Source organism: Delphinapterus leucas, chromosome 17 (genome assembly GCF_059928025.1).
Source record: "Delphinapterus leucas isolate spDelLeu-1000000601 "Yukka" chromosome 17, BTC_Dleu_Yukka2, whole genome shotgun sequence".
NCBI classification, from domain to species: domain Eukaryota; kingdom Metazoa; phylum Chordata; class Mammalia; order Artiodactyla; family Monodontidae; genus Delphinapterus; species Delphinapterus leucas.
The window spans coordinates 46138073-46163824 of record NC_143145.1 but is presented as its reverse complement, the minus strand read 5'-3'; the positions used below and the strand labels follow the sequence as shown (position 1 = coordinate 46163824).

General features: G+C 38.1%; 1 protein-coding gene across 1 annotated transcript in view; it reads left to right on the top strand.

Moving 5' to 3' along the window:
* LRRC69 (leucine rich repeat containing 69) overlaps positions 1–25752 on the top strand; it is a 104141-nt gene that overhangs the window by 55993 nt on the left and 22396 nt on the right. The window contains exons 6-7 of the mRNA XM_089898934.1: positions 19295–19396; positions 25374–25553. Coding sequence (XP_089755060.1) covers positions 19295–19396; positions 25374–25553 — 282 coding nt within the window. The remainder of the gene's footprint in view (positions 1–19294; positions 19397–25373; positions 25554–25752) is intronic.

Below are 25752 nucleotides of genomic sequence, written 5' to 3'. Positions count from 1 at the left end.
TAGCTAACCTTTGTACAGAGCATTGATTACTTCCTTCGGAAAGATTTCTTGAAGTGTTGTCGCTGGATCAAAACTTGTGCATACTTTTACTGACTTGATAAATATTGCCAAATTTTGATTCAGAAAGCTTATATAATTCAGCATTTCCAAGTTTTAAAATTGGTTCTTATTCTTCCTTTGAGCAAGCAACGTTTCACATATCTAGTTTGAAGATATTAATTATACTATTTATTTTACAGTCCTGTCCTATTAGTTTTATTTCCTGGTATAAATTCTTGCATCTGTTAACTCTAATGATATTGGCACTCACTGATTATCAGGTAATTTCATTTTTCAATTTTCAGCTTATTTAATTTGAGACACTCGAGATTACCTGAAAGACTGCCAGCTGTCTTTTCAGTTCAAGTTATGGGAGAAGAAAAAGTTCTTACAGGAGCTTGCATTGGTCAGTGTATTGAGAGTGCAAAAATGGTTGGGTATTCCAGCAGGTATACTGCATTCTGATAGGTCCTCAGTCTTCCCTGGTGTTGCTAGCCCCGCAGGGCCCAATCTCACCCTTCCTCTAGTCTTTCTATAATAAATTTATTTATTTATTTATTTATTTGGCTGCGTTGGGTATTCGTTGATGCACGCGGGCTTTCTCTCTGTTTGTGGCGAGCAGGAGCTACTCTTCACTGCCGCGTGCGGGCTTCTCATTGCGGTGGCTTCTCTTGTTGCAGAGCACGGGCTCTAGGCACACGGGCTTCAGTAGTTGTGGCACGTGGGCTCAGTAGTTGTGACTCGCAGGCTTCAGAGCGCAGGCTCAGTAGTTGTGGCGCATGGGTTTAATTGCTCCGCGGCATGTGGGATCTTCCCAGACCAGGGCTCGAACCGTGTGCCCTGCATTGGCAGGCAGATTCCCAACCACTGAGCCAACAGGGAAGTCCCTCTCTTTTTTTAATTGGGGTATAATTGTCTTACAACATTGTGTTAGTTTCTACTGTACAGCAAAGCGAAGCAGAGTACCCTGTGCTACACAGCAGGCTCTCATTAGTTATCTATTTTATAAATATTAGTGTGTATATGATAGTCCCAATCTCGCCATTCATCCCAACCCCCTTTTCCCCCCTTGGGGTGCATAAGTTTGTTCTCTACATCTGTGTCTCTATTTCTGCCTTGCAAACCAGTTCATCTGTACCATTTTTCTAGATCCCACATATATGCGTTAATATACGATATTTGTTTTTCTCTTTCTGACTTACTTCTCTCTGTATGATGGTCTCTAGGTCCATCCACATCTCTAAAATGACCCAATTTCATTCCTTTCTATGGCTGAGTAATATTCCACTGTATATGTGTACCACATCTACTTTATCCATTCATCTGTCGATGGACATTTAGGTTGCTTCCCTGACCTGGCTATTGTAAACAGTGCTGCAATGAACACTGGGGTGCATGTGTGTTTTATTTTTTTAACATCTCTATTGAAGTATAATTACTTTACAATGGTGTGGTAGTTTCTGCTGTATAACAGAGTGAATCAGCTATACGTATACATATATCCTCTTATCCCCTCCCTCTTGTGTTTCCCACCCACCCTCCCTATTCCACCTCTCTAGAGGGACACAGAGCACTGAGCTGATCTCCCTGTGCTATGCAGCGGCTTCCCACTAGCTATCTATTTTACGTTTGGTAGTGTATATATGTCAGTGTTACTCTCTCACTTCGTCCCAGCCTACCAGTCCCCCTCCCAATGTCCTCAAGTCCATTCTCTAGGTCTACAACTTTATTCCTGTCCTTCCCCTAGGTTCATCAGAACCATTTTTTTTTTCAGATTCCATATATATGTGTTAGCATACAGTATTTGTTTTTCTCTTTCTGACTTACTTCACTCTGTATGACATTCTCTAACTCCATCCACCTAACTACAAATAACTCAATTTTGTTTCTTTTTATGGCTGAGTAATATTCCATTGTATATATGTGCCACATCTTCTTTATCCATTCATCAGTCGATGGACACTTAGGTTGCTTCCATGTCCTGGTATTGTAAATAGGGCTGCAATGAACATTGTGGTATGTGAGTCTTTTTGAATTATGGTTTTCTCAGGGTATATGCCCAGTAGTGGGATTGCTGGATCATATGGTAGTTCTATTTTTAGTTTTAGAAGGAACCTCCATACTGTTCTCCATAGTGGCTGTATCAATTTACACCCCCACCAACAGTGCAAGAGGGTTCCCTTTTCTCCACACCCTCTAGAGCATTTATTGTTTGTAGATATTTTTATCATGGCCATTCTGACTAGTGTGAGGTGATACCTCATTGTAGTTTTGATTTACATTTCTCTAATGATTAATGATGTTGAACATCCTTTCATGTGTTTGTTGCCAATTTGTAGGTATTCTTTGGAGAAATGTCGATTTAAGTCTTTGCCCATTTTTGGATTGGGTTGTTTGTATTTTTTGATATTGAGCTGCATGAGCTGCTTGTATATTTTGGAGATCAATCCTTTGTCAGTTGCTTCATTTGCAAATATTTTCTCCCATTCTGAGGGTTGTCTTTTCATCTTGTTTACAGTTTCCTTTGCTGTGCAAAAGCTTTTAAGTTTCATTAGGTCCCATTTGTTTATTTTTGTTTTTATTTCCATTTCTCTAGGAGGTGGGTCAAAAAGGATCTTGCTGTGATTTATGTCAAAGAGTGTTCTGCCTATGTTTTCCTCTAAGAGTTTGATGGTGTCTGGCCTTATATTTAGGTCTTTAATCCATTATGAGTTTATTTTTGCATATGGTGTTAGGGAGTGTTCTAATTTCATTATTTTACATGTAGCTGTCCAGTTTTCCCAACACCACTTATTGAAGAGGCTGTCTTTTTTGCACTGTATATTCTTGCCTCCTTTGTCAAAGGTAAGGTGACCGTATGTGCATGGGTTTATCTCTGCCATATGTGTGTGGGTTTATCTCTTGGCTTTCTATCCTGTTCCATTGATCTATATTTCTGTTTCTGTGCCAGTACCATACTGTCTTGATTACTGTGGCTTTGTAGTATAGTCTGAAGTCCGGGAGCCTGATTCCTCCAGCTCCGTTTTTCTTTCTCAAGATTGCTTTGGCTATTCAGGGTCTTTTGTGTTTTCATACAAATTGTGAAATATTTTTTCTACTTCTGTGAAAAATGCCATTGGTAGTTTGATAGGGATTGCATTGAATCTGTAGATTGTTTTGGGTAGTATAGTCATTTTTCACAATGTTGATTCTTCCAGTCCAAGAACATGGTATATCTCTCCATCTGTTTGTATCATCTTTAATTTCTTTCATCAGTGTCTTATAGTTTTCTGCATACAGGTCTTTTATCTCGTTTGGTAGGTTTCTTCCTAGGTATTTTATTCTTTTTGTTGCAATAGTAAATGGGAGTGTTTCCTTACTTTCTCTTTCAGATTTTTCATCATTAGTGTATAGGCATGCAAGAGATTCCTGTGCATTAATTTTATGTCCTGCTACTTTACCAGACTCCTTGAATAGTCCTAGTAGTTTTCTGGTAGCATCTTTAGGATTCTCTATGTATAGTGTCATGTCATCTGCAAACAGTGATAGTTTTACTTCTGTTTTTCCCATTTGGATTCCTCTTATTTCTTTTTCTACTCTGATTGCTGTGGCTAAAACTTCCGAAACTATGTTGAATAATAGTGGTGAGAGTGGGCAACCTTGTCTTGTTCCTGATCTTAGTGGATATGGTTACAGTTTTTCACCATTGAGGACAATGTTGGCTGTGGGTTTGTCATATATGGTGTTTATTATGTTGAGGTAAGTTCCCTCTATGCCTACTTTGTGGAGTGTTTTTAACATAAATCGGTGTTGAATTTTGTCAAAAGCTTTTTCTGCATCTATTGAGATGATCATATGGTTTTTCTCCTACAGTTTGTTAATATGGTTTATCACATTGATTGATTTGCATATACTGAGGAATCCTTGCATTCCTGGGATAAACCCCACCTGATCATGGTGTATGATCCTTTCAATATGCTGTTGGATTCTGTTTGGGAGTATTTTGTTGAAGATTTTTGCATCAATGTTCAGTGATATTGGTCTATAATTTTCTTTTTTTGTGTGATATCTTTCTTTGGTTTTGATATCAGGGAAATGGTGACCTCGTAAAATGAGTTTGGGAGTTTTCCTTCCTCTGCAAATTTTTCGAAGAGTTTGAGGAGGATGGGTGTTAGCTCTTCTCTAAATGTTTGATAGAATTCACCTGTGAAGCCATCTGGTCCTGGACGTTTGTTTGTTGGAAGATTTTTAATCACAGTTTCAATTTTAGTACTTGTGATTGTTTTTTTTTTCATATTTTCTATTTCTCGCTGGTTCAGTTTTGGAAGATTATACCTTTCTGAGAATTTGTCCATGTCTTCCAGGTTGTCCATTTTATTGGCATACAGTTGCTTTTAGTACTCTCTTATGATGCTTCCTATTTCTGTGGTGTGTGTTGTAACTTTTTCACTTCTAATTTTATTGATTTGAGTGCTCTCCCTCTTTTTCTAGATGAATCTGGCTAAGGTTTATCAATTTTTTTTTTTACCTTCTCGAAGAACCAGCTTTTAGTTTTATTGATCTTTGCTATTGTTTTCTTTGTGTGTATTTCATTTATTTCTGATCTGATCTTTATGATTTCTTTCCTTCTACTAACTTGGGGTTTTGTTTGTTCTTTTTTCTCTAGTTCCTTTAGGTGTAAGTTTAGGTTGTTTATTTGAGATTTTTCTTGTTTCTTGAGGTAGAATTGTACTGCTCTAAACTTCCCTCTTAGAACTACTTTTGCTGTGTCCCATAGGTCTTGGGTTGTTGTGTTTTTGTCATTTGTCTCTAGGTATTTTTTGATTTCCTCTTTGATTTCTTCATTGATCTCTTGGTTATTTACTAGCATATTGTTTAGCCTCCATGTGTTTTTGTTTTTTACAGTTTTTTTTTTCCTGTAATTGATTTGTAATCTCATAGCATTATGGTCAGAAAAGATGCTTGATATGACTTCAATTTTCTTAAATTTACTGAGGCTTGATATGAGACCCAATGTGTGATCTAAACTGGAGAATGTTCCATGTGCAGTTGAGAAGAAAGTGCAATGTGCTTTTTTTGGATGGAATGTCCTATAAATATTGATTAAATCGATCTGGTCTATTGTATCATTTAAAGCTTGTGTTTCCTTATTAATTTTCTTTCTGGATGATCTGTCCATTGGTGTAAATGAGGTGGTACAGTGGTTAAGATTCCACAGTCCCAATTCAGGGAGCCAGGGTTCAATCCCTGGTGAGGGAACTAGGTCCCACATGCATGCTGCAATGAAGAGTTCACATGCCACAACTAAGGAGCCTCCAAGCCACAACTTAGACCTGGTGCCAGTAAATAAATAAAAACTTTGGACTTCCCTGGTGGTGCAGTGGTTAAGAATCCACCTGGCAATGCAGGGGACACAGGTTCGAGCCCTTGTCCAGGAAGATTCCACATGCAAAGGAGCAACTAAGCCCGTGTGCCATAACTACTGATCCTGCACTGTAGAGCCCATGAGCCACAACTACTGAGCCCACGTGCCTAGAGCCATGCTCTGCAACAAGAGAAGCCACCACAATGAGAAGCTTTTGCACTGCAATGAAGAGTAGCCCCTGCTCATCACAACTGGAGAAAGCCTGCATGCAGCAATGAAGATCAAATGCAGCCAAAAAAAAGGCCCCCACTATTATTGTGTTACTGTCGATTTCCCCTTTCCTAACTGTTAGCATTTGCCTTATGTATTGAGGTGCTCCTATGTTGGGTGCATATATATTTATAATTGTTACATCTTCTTCTTGGATTAATCCCTTGATCATTATGTAGTGCCCTTCCTTGTCTCTTGTCACACTCTTTATTTTAAAGTCTATTTAATCTGATATGAGCTTTGCTACTCCAGCTTTCTTTTGATTTCCGTTTGCATGTAATATCTTTTTCCATCCCTTCACTTTCAGTCTGTATGTGTCCCTAGGTCTGAAGTGCATCTCTTGTAGACAGTGTATATATGGGTCTTGTTTTTGTATCCATTCAGCCAGTTGACTTTTGGTTGGAGCTTTTAATCCATTCACATTTAAGGTAATTATCAATATGTATGTTTCTATTACCATTTTCTTAACTGTTTTGAGTTTGTTTTTGTAGGTCCTTTTCTTCTCTTGTGTTTCCCACTTAGAATAGTTTCTTTAGCATTTGTTGTAGATCTGGTTTGGTGGTGCTGAATTCTCTTAGCTTTTGGTTATCTGTAAAGCTTTTGATTTCTCCATTGAATCTGAATGAGATACTTGCTGGGCTATGTAATATTCATTGTAGTTTTTTTCCCTTTCATCACTTTAAATATGTCCTGCCATTCCCTTCTGCCCTGCAGAGTTTCTGCTGAAAGATCAGTTGATAACCTTATGGTTATTTGTTGCTTTTCCCTTGCTGCTTTTAATATTTTTTCTTTGTATTTAGTTTTTGATAGTTTGATTAATATGTGTCTTGACGTGTTTCTCCTATCCTGTGTGGGACTCTCTGCACTTCCTGCGCTTGATTGACTATTTCCTTTCCCATGTTAGGGGAAGTTTTGACTATAATTTCTTCAGATATTTTATCATACCCTTTCTCTTTCTCTTCTTCTTCTGTGACCCCTAAAATTCAAATGTTGGTGAGCTTAATGTTCCAGAGGTCTGTGAGAGAGCCCTCCATTCTTTTCATTCTTTTTTCTTTATTCTTTTTATGTTTCCACCAATCTATCTTCCAGCTCACTTATCTGTTCTTCTGACTCAGTTATTCTGCTATTGATTTCTTCTAGAGTACTTTTAATTTTAGTTATTGTGTTGTTAATTACTGTTTTTTGCCCTTTAGTTCTTCTAGGTCCTTGTTAAATGTTTCTTGTATTTTCTCCATTCTATTTCTAAGATTTTGGATCATCTTTACTGTCATTACTTTGAATCCTTTTCAGGTAGACTGCCTTTTTCCTCTTCATTTGTTTGGTCTTGTGGGTTTTTACCTTGCTCCTTCATCTGCTACATATTTTTCTGTCTTCTCATTTTAACTTACTGTTTTTGGGGTTTCCTTTCGACATGCTGCAGGTTCCTAGTTCTTCTTACTTCTGGTGTCTGCTCCCAGTGGGGGAGGTTCGTTCAGTGGCTTGTGTAGTCTTCCTGGTGGGAGGGACTGGTGCCTGTGTTCTGGTGGGTGGAGCTGGATTTTGTCCCTCTGATGGGCAGGGCAGCATCTGGTAGTGTGTTTTGGGGTGTCTGTGAGCTTAGTATGACTTTAGGGAGCATGTCTGCTAATGGGTGGGGTTGTGTTCTTGTCTTGCTTGTTGTTTGGCATGTGACGTCCAGCTCTGGAGCTTGCTGGCCATTGCGTGGAGCCGGGTCTTAGTGTTGTGATGGAGACCTCTGGGAGAGTTCTCAACAATTAATATTCCATGGGGCTGGGAGTTCTCTGGTGGTCCAATGTACTGGACTCGGCTCTCCCACCTTGGAGGCTCAGGCCCTATCCCTGGCCCAGAGCACCAAACCCTGCAAGCTGCATGGCATGGAAGAAAAGGGAAAAGGAAAGGAGAGAAAAAAAAAAAAGAAAATGAACAGACAGACAAAACCCCAAGACAAGTGGTAAAAGCTAAACTGAACAGACAAAAACACGTAAAAAAACACACACCCACACGGAGAAAAAGAAATAAAGAAAAAGAAAAAGAGAAAACAAAAAAGAAGAAAGCAACCAAACCAACAAACAAAGCCAATAATGAAAACAAACACTAAAAACTAAACTAACAAAAACAAAAAATCTAAAACAAATCAAATGCAGAGCAAACTAAAAAAAGGAAAGGAAGCATAAAAGAAACACAAAAATGATTTAAAAAAAGTAAAAACAGAAGAAAGAGGAAAATAAAAAGATAAATAGAAAACAACAAAGAAGTAAAGTAAAAATAGAAAAATGTAAAATTTAGTTAAAAATAAGACAAAAACAAAGCAAAACAAAGGAAAAAAGAAAAACAAGGAAAAAACACAATATAATGAAAAAGTACAGTAGAATAGGAAACAATAAGATAAAAAACATATTAAAAATAAAAGCATGAAAGAGGGGGGCTTCCCTGGTGGCACAGTGGTTGAGAGTCTGCCTGCCGATGCAGTGGACACGGGTTCATGCCCCGGTCTGGGAGGATCCCACATGCCGTGGAACGGCTGGGCCCAGGAGCCATGGCCACTGAGCCTGCGTGTCTGGAGCCTGTGCTCCGCAGTGGGAGAGGCCACAACAGTGAGAGGCCCACCTACCACAAAAAATAAAAAAGTTTAAAAAAAGCATAAAAGAGAAAAGAAAAAGTAAATTAAAAAATTAAAAGAATAATAAAAAAAGAACAATAGAACAAAATGAAAAAAAAAGAGACACAGTATATATAATAGTAATAGTAGTTATATTTTCCTGTGGCCTTGGTTGTCAGTGTCCTTGCCCCTGTGGTGAGCCACTGTTATTCCCTGCCTATCCAGGAAATCCTCCAATACTTCTAAGTAGGTCTCTGGCCCTGCTGTGGGCACTGTGGGGCCAGCTCAGACTCTGATCTGGCCTTACCTCCCCCATGTAATTGCTCCCAAAGTCCACAGCCTCGATTGTGGGAACACTCATTGTCTATTCATATATTTCACAGATGCAGGCTTTACCAAGCCAGTTGCAGGGGTTTAATCTGCTGCTCCTGTGGCTGCATGGAGAGATTTCCCTTTGGTCCCACAGCCCCTGGAGTTCAGCTTTGGTTTTCACCCTGCCTCTGTCTGTTGGCCACCCTCAGGTGTCTTTTCCCTGCCCAGGCAAGAGGCTGTGTAAGCAGTGACTGATTAGGGCTCACTTGCTCTCTCAGGCCAGGGGAGGGGAGGGAGGGATACGGCAGTCACAATTGGGATGTGCAGGGAGTGCCTGTGGCGACAGAGGCTGGTGTGAAGTTGCTACAGCCTGAGGTGCGCCTTGCGTTCTCCCAGGGAAGTTAGTCCTGGATTGTGGGACCCTCAGCAGTGGTGGGCTGCACAGGCTTCCGGGAAGGTGTGGGCAGTGACTTGCGCTTACACACAGGACACTTGGTGGCAGCGGTGGCACCCATCGCCCCCCTCTCATGTCAGAGATAACAGCCATGGTTTGTGCCCACCTCTGGAGGTCACGTAGGTGGTGCCCAGCTGTCTGTGAGCGCACGGGGCAGGAAGCTCCTATGGTGGGCCCACCCCTCTCCTCATGCAGACCACAACAATAGATTCCTGACTCTCTGGCAGGCCTGGTTTTTTTCCTGGACTCCCTCCCAGCTAGCTGTGGTGCACTAGACCCCTCAGGCTGTCTTCATGCCACCAACCCGAGTCCTCTCCCTGGGGTCTGACCTCCAAAGCCAGAGCTTCAGCACCCATCCCCCACCCGCCCTGGCAAGTGAGCCAATAAGCGTCTCACTCTGGTGAGAGCTGGTTGGCACTGATCCTCTGTGCAGGATTCTCTCCACTTTCCCTCCACACCCCTGTTGCTGCCCTCACCTCTAGGGCTCCCCTCCCTCCCATCTCCTCCATTGAGGGGACTTCCTAGCATGTGGAAACTTTTCCTCCCTCACAGCTCCCTCCCAGAGGTGCAGGTCCTTTGTCTCCTTTTCTTCTTTTGCCCTACCCAGTTATGTGGAGAATTTCTTGCCTTTTTGGAAGTCTGAGGTTTCTGCCAGCATTCAGTAGGTGTTCTGAAGGAGTTGTTACACATGTAGATGTATTTTTGATGTATTTGTGGGGAGGAAAGTGATCTCCATGTCTTACTCCTCCACCGTCTTGAAGCTCCTCCACCTTTCTCTATTCAAAGCACTGTTCTCACCAGGCTATAGGTGTGTGGGATTCAGGGAAAGGAGCTATAGGAGTGGGAGGTAGAGTGTGGCCATGGGGATGAGAGTGGGTAGGTGAGTTCACAGTGTCTGCCTGCTTCTGAAAGAGTACAGTAATATTGCTGTTTGTTGTTCTACTATCCCATACTTCTCTGGAGGCCTCTACTACCTCTGTGTATTGAGTTATCTCAATTCCATTTCTTTGTAGGAATTCTTCCGTTGGCTTCCATGTTCATCCTGGGTTGATGCTTCCTCCTTCACTTGATACTGTCTACACATAGTTTCTGTTCCTGTGAGAATTTATCGTCCTGTTTTTAAGTGGTTATTTATTTTCTTGAAAGTTATCTTCTTATCATTTCTAGGATTTGGCATGGGAGAGGAAGAGTGCTAAATGTGCTTAGTTTTGCCATCTTGAAACTAGAAGTACACGTATCAGTTTGCTAATAGATTTGCAGCATATGAAATTGCCTTTATCCTTGTCTGGTAGAGCTTAAATGAAGCAAAGTAATGAGAAAAATGGAAGACAAAATATTGGCTGACCCTAACAAGACTCTTCTATTGAGAGAAAAGTAATAAATATGACTTGCCTACTTTAAACAATGGACTACATGCAGGTGTAGTACCTCATTTTTCTAGGATGTCTCATAGTTTACCAAGTACTTTATACATTCCTTATTTGATCTTTAAAATCCAGTGAGATAGATATTATCATGTCTATTTATACATGAAGAACAGGCTCAGATATTTGAATGACTTGTATGGAGGGGTTGTGTGGATGAAATGGATTTGAAACCAGTCCCCAGCATTTGAGCCCAGTGTTTTCTCTATTCTACTATTAAGTATAGATGAAGTTATATGAAAAGCTTAAAAGAAAAGAATGTTTGGTTAAAACAGCAGTCACTTAAGAGAAGGTAAATAAAAACAGTCAAGAATCCCTTGAAACAGTTATATTTAATATGAATGAAGAAGAACAAAGATATATCAGGAGGAATTAAAGGTGTTATGCCTTTGAGAGACTTTATTTAAAACAACATTGGGGCTCATTTGGAAACAAAGGGAGAAGCTACAAACAGACGTTCTTTCTGCGGTTCCCATTATGAATCTGGTCACTCAAACTTTAATTTCCTGTCAGAATAAAAAAATAGAAGATCAAAGATCTCACAATTGGTTTTCAGACCATAAACAGATTTCACAAACTCTGAATATCTTTCTTCTAGTTCTGAATTGTTGCCTGGTCTGACTAAATTTTAAAGTGGAATTTTTCAGTTTAAATCATAGACTATCCCAGGGCAGGGGTTGGGAACTTTGATTTCTTTGTTACTGCCTTTTATAGTTTGCTTACTACTACTTTCTGCTTTTTCTCTGTAACCAGGTCTGTGAGGTTTAGAAATACAGGTGAAAAAGCATCTCTAGATATATGGCTCCCCTATCCAGTGGAGAGGCACTAATTATATATTTTGCTTTCAAAACCTGAAAAGAAGATTGCTTCTAAAGAGTGAGTGACTAAAGTTTGGAAGTCTTACCTAGATTTAGAGAAGGAAGAGGTAGATTTTTGTGTTTTGCAAAGGAGGATTCACAGAAAAGCACATAAGAAGGTTACTTTGAGCAATTCAGAGACATTAGAATTGTCTATCTGCTGATGGTAGAGCAAGAGAATTCTATGATGTTGAAATTAACGTGCATGTTTTCTTTTGGTTCTTTGGCTGCATTTTAAATGGAGTTTAATTAAAGTTTCAGAAGGAAGAGTAAGGAGGATCTCATGGGGATTCAAGCAGGGAATATGGTAAGGCTGGGCAGAGCTCAGAGATACTGAAGCAAGTGTGTGGTTCTCAGGTCAACAAGCTTCTGGGATTCTTAGAAGCATGAACTGTTAGTTCATCACACTTATTATACTGTTGAAATAATGTAGCCATATTCCAAATGCTTGCTCTACTTATACCTTGTTTCTGTTCCCCTTTAACATCAATCTATACATAGCCCACTGTGGACTCTCCAGCTCCTTGCCATAATAGTTGTTCTGTTCCAGTTTCCAGAGCTAAATGGCAAATTTCCATGTTTCTTGGTTCAAATTCCACAAAGAGTATATGATTAGGAATGGAAAGACCTGAACAGATTCAAGAGACGTTTACGAGGTAAATTTAGAAACAGTGATGGGCTTGTGAGCTTTCTATAGTCTAAGATAGAAAATACTGGAAAAAGACCAACTCTAGGAGGGCAGATCATGAGTTCAATCTTGGACACAGTGAATTTAACATATAATTAAGACATCCAAGTGAAGATTTTGAGTAAACAGTTGGCTGTAGGGTGTGGAACCAGAGTCATTGGCATAGAGATTTCACTGAGTCATGGAAATGGTTAAGATTGCCAAGGGAAAAAAAATAAAGTGAAAAGAGAATGTGCTAGGCTCAGGGGAGAACAATTTCATGGTTGGGCAAAGAAAGATGAGCCAACAAAGAAAACATGGAGTTGTGTTGACTAGAGGAGAATTTCCAGCAATCACTGAGGGCATATTGGAAGTTGGTGAAGATGAATTTATTGTGATTCTAGCCTGCCCTAAGGTGTAACTGCAAACAGCACTTATTTGCTTGTGTGCAGAGACAGGGAAAGCTGATGGCATGGATGACCCAGGCTTAGGTTTTGCTAGACATAGAGAGTGAAAAGGCAGAATACCTGAATATTACATGTGTAATATAACTTATCATACATTTTTTTAATATAGGAAAGGATTTTAAAATTTCAAATAATTCTGAGAAACACATATCATGTATACATATTTGCTCCCATTTCAAATATTTTTTTGGATGAATTCCTATCAGTAGAATTAACAAAGAGTAAAAACAATTTTCACACTTTTTAATGACATTGCAAATTTTCTTTTTTTGCAAAAAACAGATTGCCCCAATCTTGTTTGTATTGGGGCAGTGTGCGTTCGACTTTTTATTCTTTGCATTTTGACAGGCAAAATGAATGTATTACCCAAATTCTTGGTTTTTGTTACTCTCTTTCAGTTACTATGTCTTGAGTAATTTTCTTTGGTTAAGGTACATAGCTCATGCATGTGAGAATGTCTTTCCATTGCCTCTGCACATTAATGAAAACTTGTCTGGTTATCAAATCCTTGGGTCATAAATGTTTCCCCTCTCAAACTGCTAAACATATGATTTCATTTTATTCTGAGTGTTAATGGTATGGACAAATCTGAGACAAAAGTGTTCCAAGAAGAGGGAAGTGCAAAGGTCCCAAGGCAAAAAACGCTTGGAAAGAAAGCCAATGTTGCCAGAGGGGAGAGAGAAATAAAGAGAGAGGGAGAGAGAGAGGGAGGGAGAGGAGGAGGGAGGAGAGAGGAGGGGGAAGGGGAGGGGGAAGGAAGAGGGATAGACAGAATGGTAGGATATAAGGTCAAAGAGATTGTACAGGGTCCAATCATAACAGAGTCCTGTAGGCCAGCTTGAGGGCTTTGCATTTCATTCTGAATGAGAAATGAGATGGTTTTGAGCAAGGTAGTGCTGGATGGTTTTGGGCTAGGTACTGCTGTGATCTGATTTACATTGTAAGATCACACTGTTGGAGGTGAAACATACAGGGCAGAGTGGAAGCAGAGGCCTCTTCAGTTACTGGTTCTCAGGTGGTTCAAGGATAGAAGTGGGGTCTTAAGCAGGTATGGATGGGGATTGTGAGGCAATAACAAATAAGTCCTCCCAGATCAATTTTCCTTTTTACAATGTTTAAATCAAGAGGCTGAAGAGGATGCTGGAGCTACTGTCCCATCAGCTATAAGGCCCAGGATATTGAAGGCAGGGAGAAGCATGAGCTTAAGGGCCTTCAGCTGCTTCTCCCTAGCCACCAGAATGAGGAAGGGGTGTGTGTGTGTGTTTGTGTGTGTGTGTGTGTATGTTTAGATCCCGGGGGTTCAGTTATCTCCTTCCCTCCAGATTTCTCTTGGCAGCTTCTCTTCAACTCCCTCCGGGGGTCTTCTCTTGGGTCAACTATCCAGCAGATACTGAAGGATTCTTATTTTAGGTCACTTTCTGCCTATTTTCCCTCCCACTCATGCACAGTGTGTGAGAGAGTGGTTCCCACAACAGAATTTTTGGCTTCCTTATGTTCAAATGATATCATCAGCTGAATCACTCCACAGTCCTGATTAGATATCAAGTTTATCATACATTTTCTTGAATTTCTCATTGGTCACAGATCTTATTCATGTCCTTTTTTTAGAATTGCTAATTATATATTTTTGGATGACATACTCCCAACACTTAAAACCTTACCCTCCTCACATGTCAACTGTTAGCATATTTATAAATTCCAATTCTTGCTAAAGTGTAACCCTGTGAGCTTTGAGTTGGTCTGAAGGGTCCATGGTTATTTGCCATCACCTATTTATATGTTCTGTTTTTGAGCTCATGTGAAATCTCAGCCTCCCTTCTCCTTGTTTACATTAACAAATTTCTTCCTAAATTAGCCCCCTTCTGATCTCCCTCATTACTTAAGGCTGGTCTGAAGCAATAGAAGGGCTTGCTGAACTTATACATTGTTCCTGAGGCCTGGGGCTTTGCAGGAACACTCATAACAATTTACCAAGTCTGGAGAAGAAGGTCTTTGCAAATCTTGAGTGCCCAGGGAGAGTTGTGTGTGGTTGATTATTTATTGGGCCTCAACTATGTACTAGGTACTGAATTTAGAGCTAGCATTAAATAGTCACTTAAGATATAGCTCTTAAAGAGACTAAACCTGATAGATGAAGACAAACTTTTCAACAATGATTGTCTCATAGTATTTACAGGTGGTATGATTAATTAGGCCTAAGGAGATATAGAAACATTTGATAGAAGTTGCAGAAGCTTACAGGGGTGATATTTTAGTGAAGAGATGATCCAGGAGTGGACTGAGTAATGGGCACAGCATGAGTAATAATTGTAAGTTAAGACACAGGCCTCTTATGAGACCCCTAAGTACTACAGGATGGCCGGTGTATAAGGGTGAAAGTAGAGCTTACTAGGATATATGGTTGGAAAAACAGGCCAAGGAGAACCAAGTATGATATACTAGGGCTTTTGAATTTATCCTATGGACTAAAGGGAGCCTTGAAAAGTTTTAAGCAAGGTTGTATTTTGACCAGCTTCTCATTTTAAAAGACCACTTTGGCAGCAAAAGTTTGCACTGAGACCAATATAAGTACTATTGCAATAATTCCTGTAAGATGAGGGCCTCAGTCAAGCCACAGGGATTAGTGGTTGGGTCAGGGAGTAGGAGAAGAGATTGTGCAGAGGTGGCGAGGAGGTGGGTGGATAGGGGGATGGAAAGAAAGGATAAATTCTAGAAGTTTTAAGATGGTAGAATTGACAGGACATGGCAGGAGATTTGATGTGGGGAAAGGAGCAAGGAAAACTGGGGGAAATTAGTGTTCGACTTTTGAATGTTAGAATTTATGGTGATTGTGGGACTCCCATCTGGAGATGTGCAGTAGGCAGCCAAATATTTGAGAACATTACTCAAGAAGTTGTTTTGTAAAGGTGGTCAATGTAAACAACTTAGGCTCAAAGTTCCTTGATTTTAATGAGCTTTTCAGGTCTTCAGTTCAGCAAACCACCATCACAGTCATGTCTAGATCACAATATCATCTTCAGCTGCTCTAAATATGAAGCATTAAAGTCCAGTAAGGCAGTTTGACCCCTGGTTCCTCCTATGTTCCAGCTCTCTTATTGCTTTATAGCCTTATCTTTCCTTTTAGATCACAGACTTCATGTCGCTCTACATCTTCTTTTACTCATAGTCCATCGAAGCTTCGTACTATTTCTTTTTCTATCTGGTCTAAACCACAAAGGACCCAGTCCAATTCAGTTACTTTTTAATATGTATGAGCTCATGCCCTTGCTTTCTGACATATACTTCTGCAGATTCTTAATGTTGTATCTAGACTGCTGGGTGTTAAAGGAGAGCACACAATCTATGGACAGGGATTGCCACAAATGTGTGTTCCCTCAGCACCCTTGTATAATATTTTTGCTTGTCCCATGCCAGGTTCATTTTCCAAAACCTATTCGATACTTTCACTACCTTCTTCATGCCTCCTTCCATATCGACACCTTGCCTTCACAACTCAATTAGCAAATGGTCTTATTCTCTATTTCAAAGACAAAATTGAAGGGATCATGTCTGATTCCCTCACATCCAATTCCACACCTTCAAACTCATTCATGCCTGCATCTTCTTGCCACGGAGGAGAGGATAATTCAAAGATGTTAATTTTCAAAAGTCTTTCTGTGTTCTTCACCTGATCGTTACTCTTTCAATTATTCCTTTCTCTTCTAAATTAATTTCTCTATGTTGGTACTTACCTTCTACATGATCAAGTCTTCACGTTAAAAAAAAATAAAAACTCTCATTTGAACCGTCATTTCTCTCCAGCTGCAAATCCCCTTTCCAGATAAATGGTCAGTGAATGTTTATGACCTTACACCTCTAAACCAGGGTTTTCCCAACTTCAACACTCTTTTGGGACTGATAATTCTTTGCTGTGGGAGCTATCCTGTGCGTTGTAGGATGTTTAGCAGCATCCCTGGTATTTACTAAATAGATGCCAGTAATACTGCCCCCTCCCCCAGTTGTAACAATGAAAAATATCCGTAGACCCCTGAGAGGGCGGGAGGGGCAAAATTGTTCACGTTGATATTAAACCCATAACACTGGTAGTTTGAGTAAGCCTGTGCAAAGAGACTCTGAAAAGCTGTAACAACATTTTTTTTTTTTCTTTTTGCGGTACGCGGGCCTCTCACTGTTGTGGCCTCTCCCGTTGCAGAGCAAAGGCTCCGGACGCGCAGGCTCAGTTGCCATGGCTCACGGCTCAGCCGCTCCGCGGCATGTGGGATCTTCCCACACCAGGGCACGAACCCATGTCGCCTGCATCGGCAGGCGGACTCTCAACTACTGTGCCACCAGGGAAGCCCTGTAACAACGTTTTATTAGCAGAAGAGATTATGCTACTGGAGTGATGACGCTAGCAAAGACTATTGTTCTATTAAGAACCTAGGCTGGCAGGAAACCTAGTAGTGCATATAGAGAAGGTATTAAAAAATGTTGCTCTGGGGAATATTCAGAGTGGACTTTGAGAGATTGTGTGACTTCAGGTTATTGAAACTTACCTGCTGCAAAACACATGCTAATGAATTTCTTTATTAATTTCTTTTCATTAAGATAATTTCTTTCTGATATATTATGTGTAGTAAGTTAGCAAGCTGGGTAACTCACTACCATGTTTGATGGAAGAATAGTGATAGGATTTGAAGGAAGAGAAACATGACCCCTAAAGAAAAATGTATGCCCTTTGAACTGTGGTCAACTTTGAAATGGGGTTCACATATGTTAATGCTTTTGCAGATACCAAGTTAGTCAAGTTTGTATCAGATTTTTATAAAAGGAATGTGAGTTAAGGTATAAATTATAGAATGTTATTCTTTAGAGCCAGAAGGAAAAAATGATGTTTCCATTAAGCAGAAGAAGTGCTCTTTTCATTTCAGCACACCCAGCACTGACTTGTGGCTACCATTAGGTTCAACTCTCTAGGTTGCTCCTTGTTGGTGGATAACATAGGAAACTGAATTAAGAAAGTCAGAATGTCTGTAGGTGATTCCAATGTAGGCTTAAACTCTTTATTTTATTTTTAAACCTTGTCTATGTTGTAGAAATTTTGTGAGACATTTAGACCTGATGACATGATGCCCTGGAAAGATGTTTTAAATCAATTATTTTTAATTTGTTGAGTGCTGTGTTTCAAACCATGGGCTGAAATCAAGGAAATCTCTAATTCTTCCATAACTGTGAGGTGCAGTGGTGTAATGCCACTACCTCATCCTGGCTCACAAGAACCAATTTTCAACATCTCTTCCCAACTCTGTGTTCAGTGACTGGAATCAGCTATGGTAGGAGTATTTACACCATAGAATCAAAGCATGCCACAAATCAGGGCTTTTTTTTTTTTTTTTCTTTCCAGAGAACTGTTTTATCTGCACACCACTGAAGATAGATCTTATTGTCCCAATTTCAGAGCTGAAACTAAGTCTCAGAAAAGTAACTCCCTAAATGAGTTTAACTTTGAAAACCACATGAGCTCAAAGTCATGTGAACTCAAAGGAGTCAAGGTGTAATTTTTTTTTTTCTGTTGGCACAGTTTTTTTTTTTTATCCTGTTTTGTTTTTTTTTTTGGCATATAGTTGCTTTACAACGTTGTGTTAGTTTCTTCTGTACAACGAAGTGAATCAGCTATATGTATACATATATCCCCTCCCTCTTGGACCTCCCACTCCCCCTGCCCAATCCCACTCATCTAGGTCATCACAGAGCACCAAGTTGAGCTCCCTGTGCTATACAGTAGGTTCCCACTAGCTATCTATTTTACACATGGTAGTGTATATATGTCAATCCTAATCTCTCAATTCGTCCCACCCTCCCCTTCCCTCCCCCATATCCACATGTCCATTCTTTACATCTGCATCTCTATTCCTACCCAGAAGATAGGTTCATCTGTACCATTTTTCTAGATTCCACATACATGCATTAATATACAATATTTGTTTTTCTTTTTCTGACTTACTTGACTCTGTATGACAGTCTCTAGGTCCATCCACATCTCTACAAATGACCCAATTTCATTCCATTTTATGACTCAGTAATATTCCATTCTATATATGTACCACACCTTCTTTATCCATTCATCTGTCTATGGACATTTAAGTTGTTTCCATGTCCTGGCTATTGTAAATAGTGTTCCAATGAACATTGGGGTACGTATGTCTTTTTGAATTATGGTTTTCTCAGCAACCCCACTGCTGGGCATATACCCTGAGAAAACCATAATTCAAAAAGATATAATATGAACATAAGAGAATTACTTTTTTTCTACTCAAGGGGTAGAATCCAGCTGAATTTAGGTTTTCTTCATAGAAGATTCCATATCCTTGTGAATTATATATTTTTCTTTTCATTGTACACAACAGAGAAATCAACTGTACTTCAATATAATGATAATTTTTTGATGTTCCTCTGTTTCCCTTACCTTCCTCACTGATCATAAATGAATGGATCATAAGACAGTATTTGAGACCTAGATTTTGGTGTATATTAGAGTGTCATTTTTCATCATACTTGGTTCCTAACAAACGTATTATTTGCAAACTGTTCCCATCATTTGATTAATTAACCTCTCTTCTATTACTAACAATTCTCTGATCCTGAACAACTTTTCTCAGCTATCTAGTATGGGGGATGTCACTGGTGGCCTCTAAGGTCATTGCCATCCATGCCAACATAAAGATTCTTATGCTTCTAATAACTAGAGTATGCCCTGCTGTTAAAATACTAATGTAGAATATGTCATAAATAAAGTAATTTTAGTCTAATTTTATTGAAGATGTAGGCTCAGAAATGAAGTTTATTTTGTTGTGTAGTGAAGTTTTTATTTTGTTTTGAAAGTTTCAAGACCTGAAGCTGAGGGAGTTCTACTGTGAGGGAAACCCACTCTTCCTGAAGCAGCCGGTTAATGCTGTAAAACACAAGGACATCTGGAGTCTACAGGTGAAGCCTTATAGCATTCACACAGGTCTTCAAACTAAAGCCATGATTTAAGTTTTAAAGAGTTTTCTTCTAAAGCATTCTTGCCAAGCCAGCGAACGATCCATACAACCATAATCCATTGGCATTGTGGACCCTAGTCATAATCTTTTTGACTTGCTTGCAGAATCCATTGTAATCCTATCTGATTTCCAGAGTGACCAAATTCAGAGACATTTAAACATTTTATTGGATGAAAACATTTTGTTGAAAACAAAGGAATTTGTTTTCACTTTAACCTCCAAGTATTTTTTCAGTATTATCTAAGGATATATTTGATTAGTTCTTACTGGGGTGTTTTGTCTTTTCCATCCCCTTTTCACTTGTCCCCACTCCTAGTGGATAAATGAATATGATCTAGAAACTGTGTTCCCTTTAGTCAACAAGTTGATGATATTAAAGGAAGGAATAGGGAAATACATTACGAGACTCTCTTTGTGAGTATTTTGGTGATAGATGAGTTAAAGATTTCAGATCTTTCCACATTTGAGTATGAGTCTCCATCATGAATTTGGACTCCTCAGGTCCTTTTAGGTCTGTAGCTGAACATGCAGAATTGTCTTAAAACTTTCAAGAATTGCATAGGATTCAAGTTTCCTGGTTACAGGAAACAACAAACCTTGTTTGACAATTTAGTTTAAAAAAATAACATTTCCCCCTTATTGCACAAGTAATATATGTTTAATACAGAAAAGTAGAAAATACAGATGAGTGAAGAAGAAAATATTAGTTATAATGCCATACTTATTTAAAAATTTATTATAAAAGTAATACAAACTTATTTAGAGAAATTAGAAAAAAGGCAATAGAAATTGATTAAAAAAAAACCTCAGAAATCCAATATGCAGAGTTACAATCACTGTTCTCTCTGACATTTATTCTCCTAGAACTTTCCATAAATCCAGAAATTTCTGTCATCAAAGATGATTTCAAACTCCACATACTATTTAGAGACTCGCTTTTTTTACTCAAAATATTGTGAATATCTTTCCAATCAATAAGAAATATATCTATGACATCTTTTTTGATGAATACATAATAATATTCTGGTATATGATTACACCATAATATTTTAAACTACTTTCCTACTGTTGGCTGTTTAGATTATTAATAATTTTATAACTTTTAGGCCTTTATAAACAAGGCTATGATGACTGTCCTCTTCTTATGTCTATATTATCCCTGTGAGTGAAATTGCTGGGCCAAAGAACTTTCATCTTTTAAAGTCTGATTAGCTCTTTTCAAATTCTTTTCCAGAGAATCAATCTATATTTCCACAAACAGTATTATTTCCCACTCTCAAGTAAAAAAAAACTCACTTGATGTTTAATTGTAAATAATTTTAAAAACTGAAGTATTTAATTTGTTTAATTCCTTATAACCTAATTATCTCCTTGAATCAAGTATTTCAGAATAGTAGTAGTAAAATAATAACAATAATAATAGACAGCTAACACTTATTATGCTTACCATGGGCAATGCATTGTTCTAAGCACGTAACAGGAATGAACTAATTTAGTCCTCCATTAACGCTTGAAAGGTAGGTACTGTTATTGTCCCCTTTTATAGGTAAACTGAGACTCGGAGAGGTTAAATAACTTGTCCAAGTTCACAGAGCTAGTAAGTTTTGGAATGCTGATGCCATTCTAAGCAGTTTTGCTCCAGACTCCATGCTGCAGTATTGCCTCAGAAAGGGGCTGCCAGAAACTGAGGGAAAGGGAAACAGGGGTAGTCTCTGGTTGGAAGAGGTTCTGGTTTGTGGACGGGACTGGATGAGCGGTTAACTCAATGTGGCAGGTGTCTTACAGGGAGCACTTGAGAGCAAGAATGTTACCTTGGGCCTGGGACCGAGGAGCAGGGTGAGAGAGCAATATTTCTTCCTTCTCATTTCAAAACTAAGGACCCAGGAACACAACAGTTTTGGGTTTTTGTTTTGTTTATTTAGTAGAAGTAATGATTTTTACTTACAGTACATAAATGACTTGGGTATTTTTGAAAGTATCTCTAAGAATTTTTCTTAGAAAGGTGGTAAATTTATTATACATTTTATATTTGTACTTAAAGTAAAAGCCATTTCTACTGGGTATTTGGTTAACATTAATGATTAAATTACTTGGGCTGTCAAAAAACTATAGGGATTGTTTCAGGCTTTGCATTCGCTAAGGTTTTTTAAAGACTTTTCCTCACCTCAGAGATTTGTGAACTAAAATTTAACTAAAATTGATAACTACATTATAACAAAATATTAGCTAGAATATACTGCATCAGCAGATGCCAGACTGAGTTTTACCTGTGTTATGTAATTTAATTCTCTGAACTCTATGTGATAGTGCTGGGAAAAAAAATCCCTATTTTACAGGTGAGGTATCCAAGATCAGAGAAGTTAAGGACTTGTCCAAATAGGGTCACACTAATAAGTCACAGAGCCAGGATTTGCACCTATTTATCTATCTGACTCTGACTCAGTATCTTTGCTCTTCATGCTACATTTTAGTGCCTATCATACAGTAACAATTGATCATACAATAGTTCCAAAGTTCAATATTCCTTCTAAGGATTCACATTTGTTTTTACATTTTATAATTTTTTATATTTATATAAATATAATTTGTTTATGGATAATTTTATAATTCAAGTGAAATCATCATATGTAAGGAAAAATAAAAGAAACACCCGAAACTAATTTTAATCTATGATGGTTTAAACATAGAAATAATCTCTGACCTACATATAGTTATCTAACAAATATTCTAACAGAATAGCATATAAACTATTTAAAAGGAACAATTTTTTTGTCATAGAAGATTTCTTGACTTTTAAATAGTGCCGAGATTAGGCCATCATTAAGTTGTGTATCCTCAAAAACTGCATTGCACGTATCTTTACGAGTTTTCCTGAAATTTACTATTGGTCATGCCAAAAGTATCTTATTTTATATACACTTGTATTTTCAAGTAATAACTTTATATTTCAATGATATATGTTATTCTTCCACAGCAACACATTGGCAGCAAGTAGGAGAAGGATATAAATAATGGGTAATGTAAGAGTTGTCAAGAGACATACTGAGTGCGACAAACATGTTTGGTTCCAGAAATCATAAATGGAAAAAGTGAACTGTATGAATTGTGACCTATTTATTCGTTCCATGTACTTCAGCAAATTCTACCACCTGCTATTTTGGGGTTTGAATTCTTGTCTATTAGTTTTCTGCGGCTTTATAGTGAGACTAGCTGTTGAATTCTGGTAGATAAAACTTACCTCTAAAATCAGTGTTTCATTCAGAATCACAACCTATGCTTTGTGTAAGTAGTTAGAGAGGAGTGATAACAAACATCTAATTTAGGAGTCCTGTAATATTAGTGTGAAAGGGTAATTCTTTCAGAAAGGATGACCTCATTATGTAACCATCCCCGAGAATAAGCTGAAGTGTGTAGGAGGTTATGCTGTTGAAGGATCAGGCAGTTAGGAACCAATGCTCAGGGCTGTTTTTGTATAATGGCATCTTTCCCAGATGTTTGTTAAGTGGAATGGATAGAGAAATAAGGGAAAGAGACACAGGAATTTATAGGATTTTGTTATTATTTAAAAGATTTTAATTGGGATAGATGAGTGAAAGATTATGTCTGTATGTATTGTGTTGGCCAAAAAGTTCCTTTGGTTTTCAAGTAAAAATAAAAGACACATTTTTCATTTTACCCAAGAACTTTATTGAACAATGTATTCACCGTTTTGTTCCACTACTTTCTGCCATTTTTTAGGCAACTTCATAATTCCATCTTCCCAAAACTTTTTATCTTTTTGAGCAAAGAACTGTTCCAGGTGCCTTTTACAGTCTTCCAGGGAATTAAAATTTTTTCCATTAAGACTATTTTGTAAAGACTGAAATAAATGGAAATCCGAAGGTGCAATGTCTGGTGAATATAGCAGATGAATCAGAACTTCCCAGCCAAGCTGAAACAGTATTTTCCTGGTCATCAAAGAAACATGCGATCTTGCATTATCCTGATGGAAGATTATGTGTTTTCTGTTGACTAATTCCAGACCTTTTTATTGAGTGCTGCTTTCAGTTGGTCTAATTGGGAGGAGTACTTGTTGGTATTAATACTTTGGTTTTCTTGAAGCTCCCTTCCAATCCCACCATATACAAAACATCACCTTCTTTGGATGAAGACTGGCTTTTGGTGTGGTTGGTGGTGGTTCATTTCACTTGCCCCGTGATCTCTTCCATTCCACATTATTGTACAGTATCCATTTTTCATTGCCTGTCAAAATTTGTTTTAAAAATGGAATGTTTTTTGCTACGTGTAAGTAGAGAATCACATGCGGAAATATGGTCAAGAAGGTTTTTTTCACTTAGCTTATGTGGAACCCAAACATCAAAGCGATTAACATCACCAAGCTGGTGCAAATGATTTTCAATGCTTGATTTGGATATTTTGAGTATGTCGGCTATCTCCCATGTGGTTTAACGTTGATTGTTCTCAATTAATGTCTCGATTTGATCGCTATCAACTTCAGTTGGTCTACCTGACCGTGGAACATCGTCCAGCGAGAAATCTCCAGCACGAAACTTCGCAAACCACTTTTGACATGTTCGATCAATCACAGCACCTTCACCATACACTGCACAAATCTTTTTTTGCATTTCAGTTGCATTTTTACCTTTCTTGAAATAATAAAGCATTAAATGCCAAAAATGTTACTTTTTTTCTTCCATCTTCAGTATTAAAATGGCTACACAAAAACTCACCAATTTTGGTAAGTTTTATTTTAAATGCACGCTGATGTGACAGCTGGCACAATACGATCTAACAAAACTGTTTTGAATGAAGTTAAAGACAACTAAGCACTACTAGAGCCATCTTACAGAAGAAAACAAATGAGCGGTTTGGCCCACCCAATATGTATGTATGTAGGTATGTATTTCCAAAGATTCCTATCAGAACCTGATGTGGACTACCTTAATACCACTGGGAAATCTTTCACTTTGGCCAGGAAAAAAGTCTTATACACTATTAAAATTCATGCAGTGTTTTTGTAACATTTACACAGAACTTCATGCTATTGGCACAAACAATGAGGGGCATTTAATGGAGTAAATCAAATGTTTATTTTGTTTGCTTGGTCAGTGAAGATATAGTTATGTATTATATATATATATTTTTTTTTACTTTAAGCTGATGATGTTGATGGTCATCGTGACCATCCTCACCACCCCTTTTATTATTTAATATTATAATATTATTATTATCTAAAGTGAAGTATCTGGAAATATTTATGTGGATAGGTTTAATACATACCAAATTCAGAGACTTGGGTAATAGAAATCAGTACTCTTTACCGGTCTGTCTCAATTCAGACAATGCAGTAGATAACTTAGTCCAGTGCTTCTCAAACTTTAACATACATACAGAATATATACAGAATACCCGGGAAACCTTGTTAAACTGCAGATTCTGGTTCAGTAGGTCTGAAAGTGCAACAAAGTCTGAATTTCTAATAAGTTTCTAGGTGATGCAGATTCTACTGATCCATGATCTACAGTCTAAGTAGTAAGGGTTTAGAGCTTAGTAAATATGACAGACTCAGTTTTTGGGTCCAGTCTGAATATTTGTACTGTCCTTGCCTATTGTAATGAGAGGTACAAAATTTGAACCTAAACTTTATCTAATAATGTAAATTTATTGTAACTTGAATTCCTGTATGTCAGAGACATAGAGATATTACAATGGAAGTAACTTCCTTTTCATATAATGTTGAACACTAAACTTACAATGCCAGTCATTGACAACATAATTCATTATATATACTACAGAAAACTAATTTAACAGAAACTGAGGAATAAGCCAAAAATATAAATTAGTGAAATGGGAATCAATGTAACATAAACCAGTTATTTTGAGAATAATCTGAGGAACCATATTCTTTTTTAATCTAGGAAATAACATCAAGATTTATAATGAATCAGCTAGCAGAAAAAGATCCTTTCCTAATGCAAGCCATAGAATGGTACCCACAGGTCAGGAACATAATCTCGCAGGGAAGAAAATGTGCAATATGTGGAAAGTCCTTTTTAACCACATGGCTGGAATGTGTTGAGTTTTTTCCTCCATCAAAGGTAAATGGTGTTTTTTGTGTGAATATGAGCATAAGACCTCCTCTTATTCTCTGGCCTTATCTAAGTCGACCAGTACTAACTTCATTTGTATCTAAGAATTGACCTCTATGATGATATAATGGGTTTTTTTCCAGCTTTATTGAGATATAATTGACAGATAATATTGTGTAAGTTTAAGGTGTACAATGTGTTGATTTGA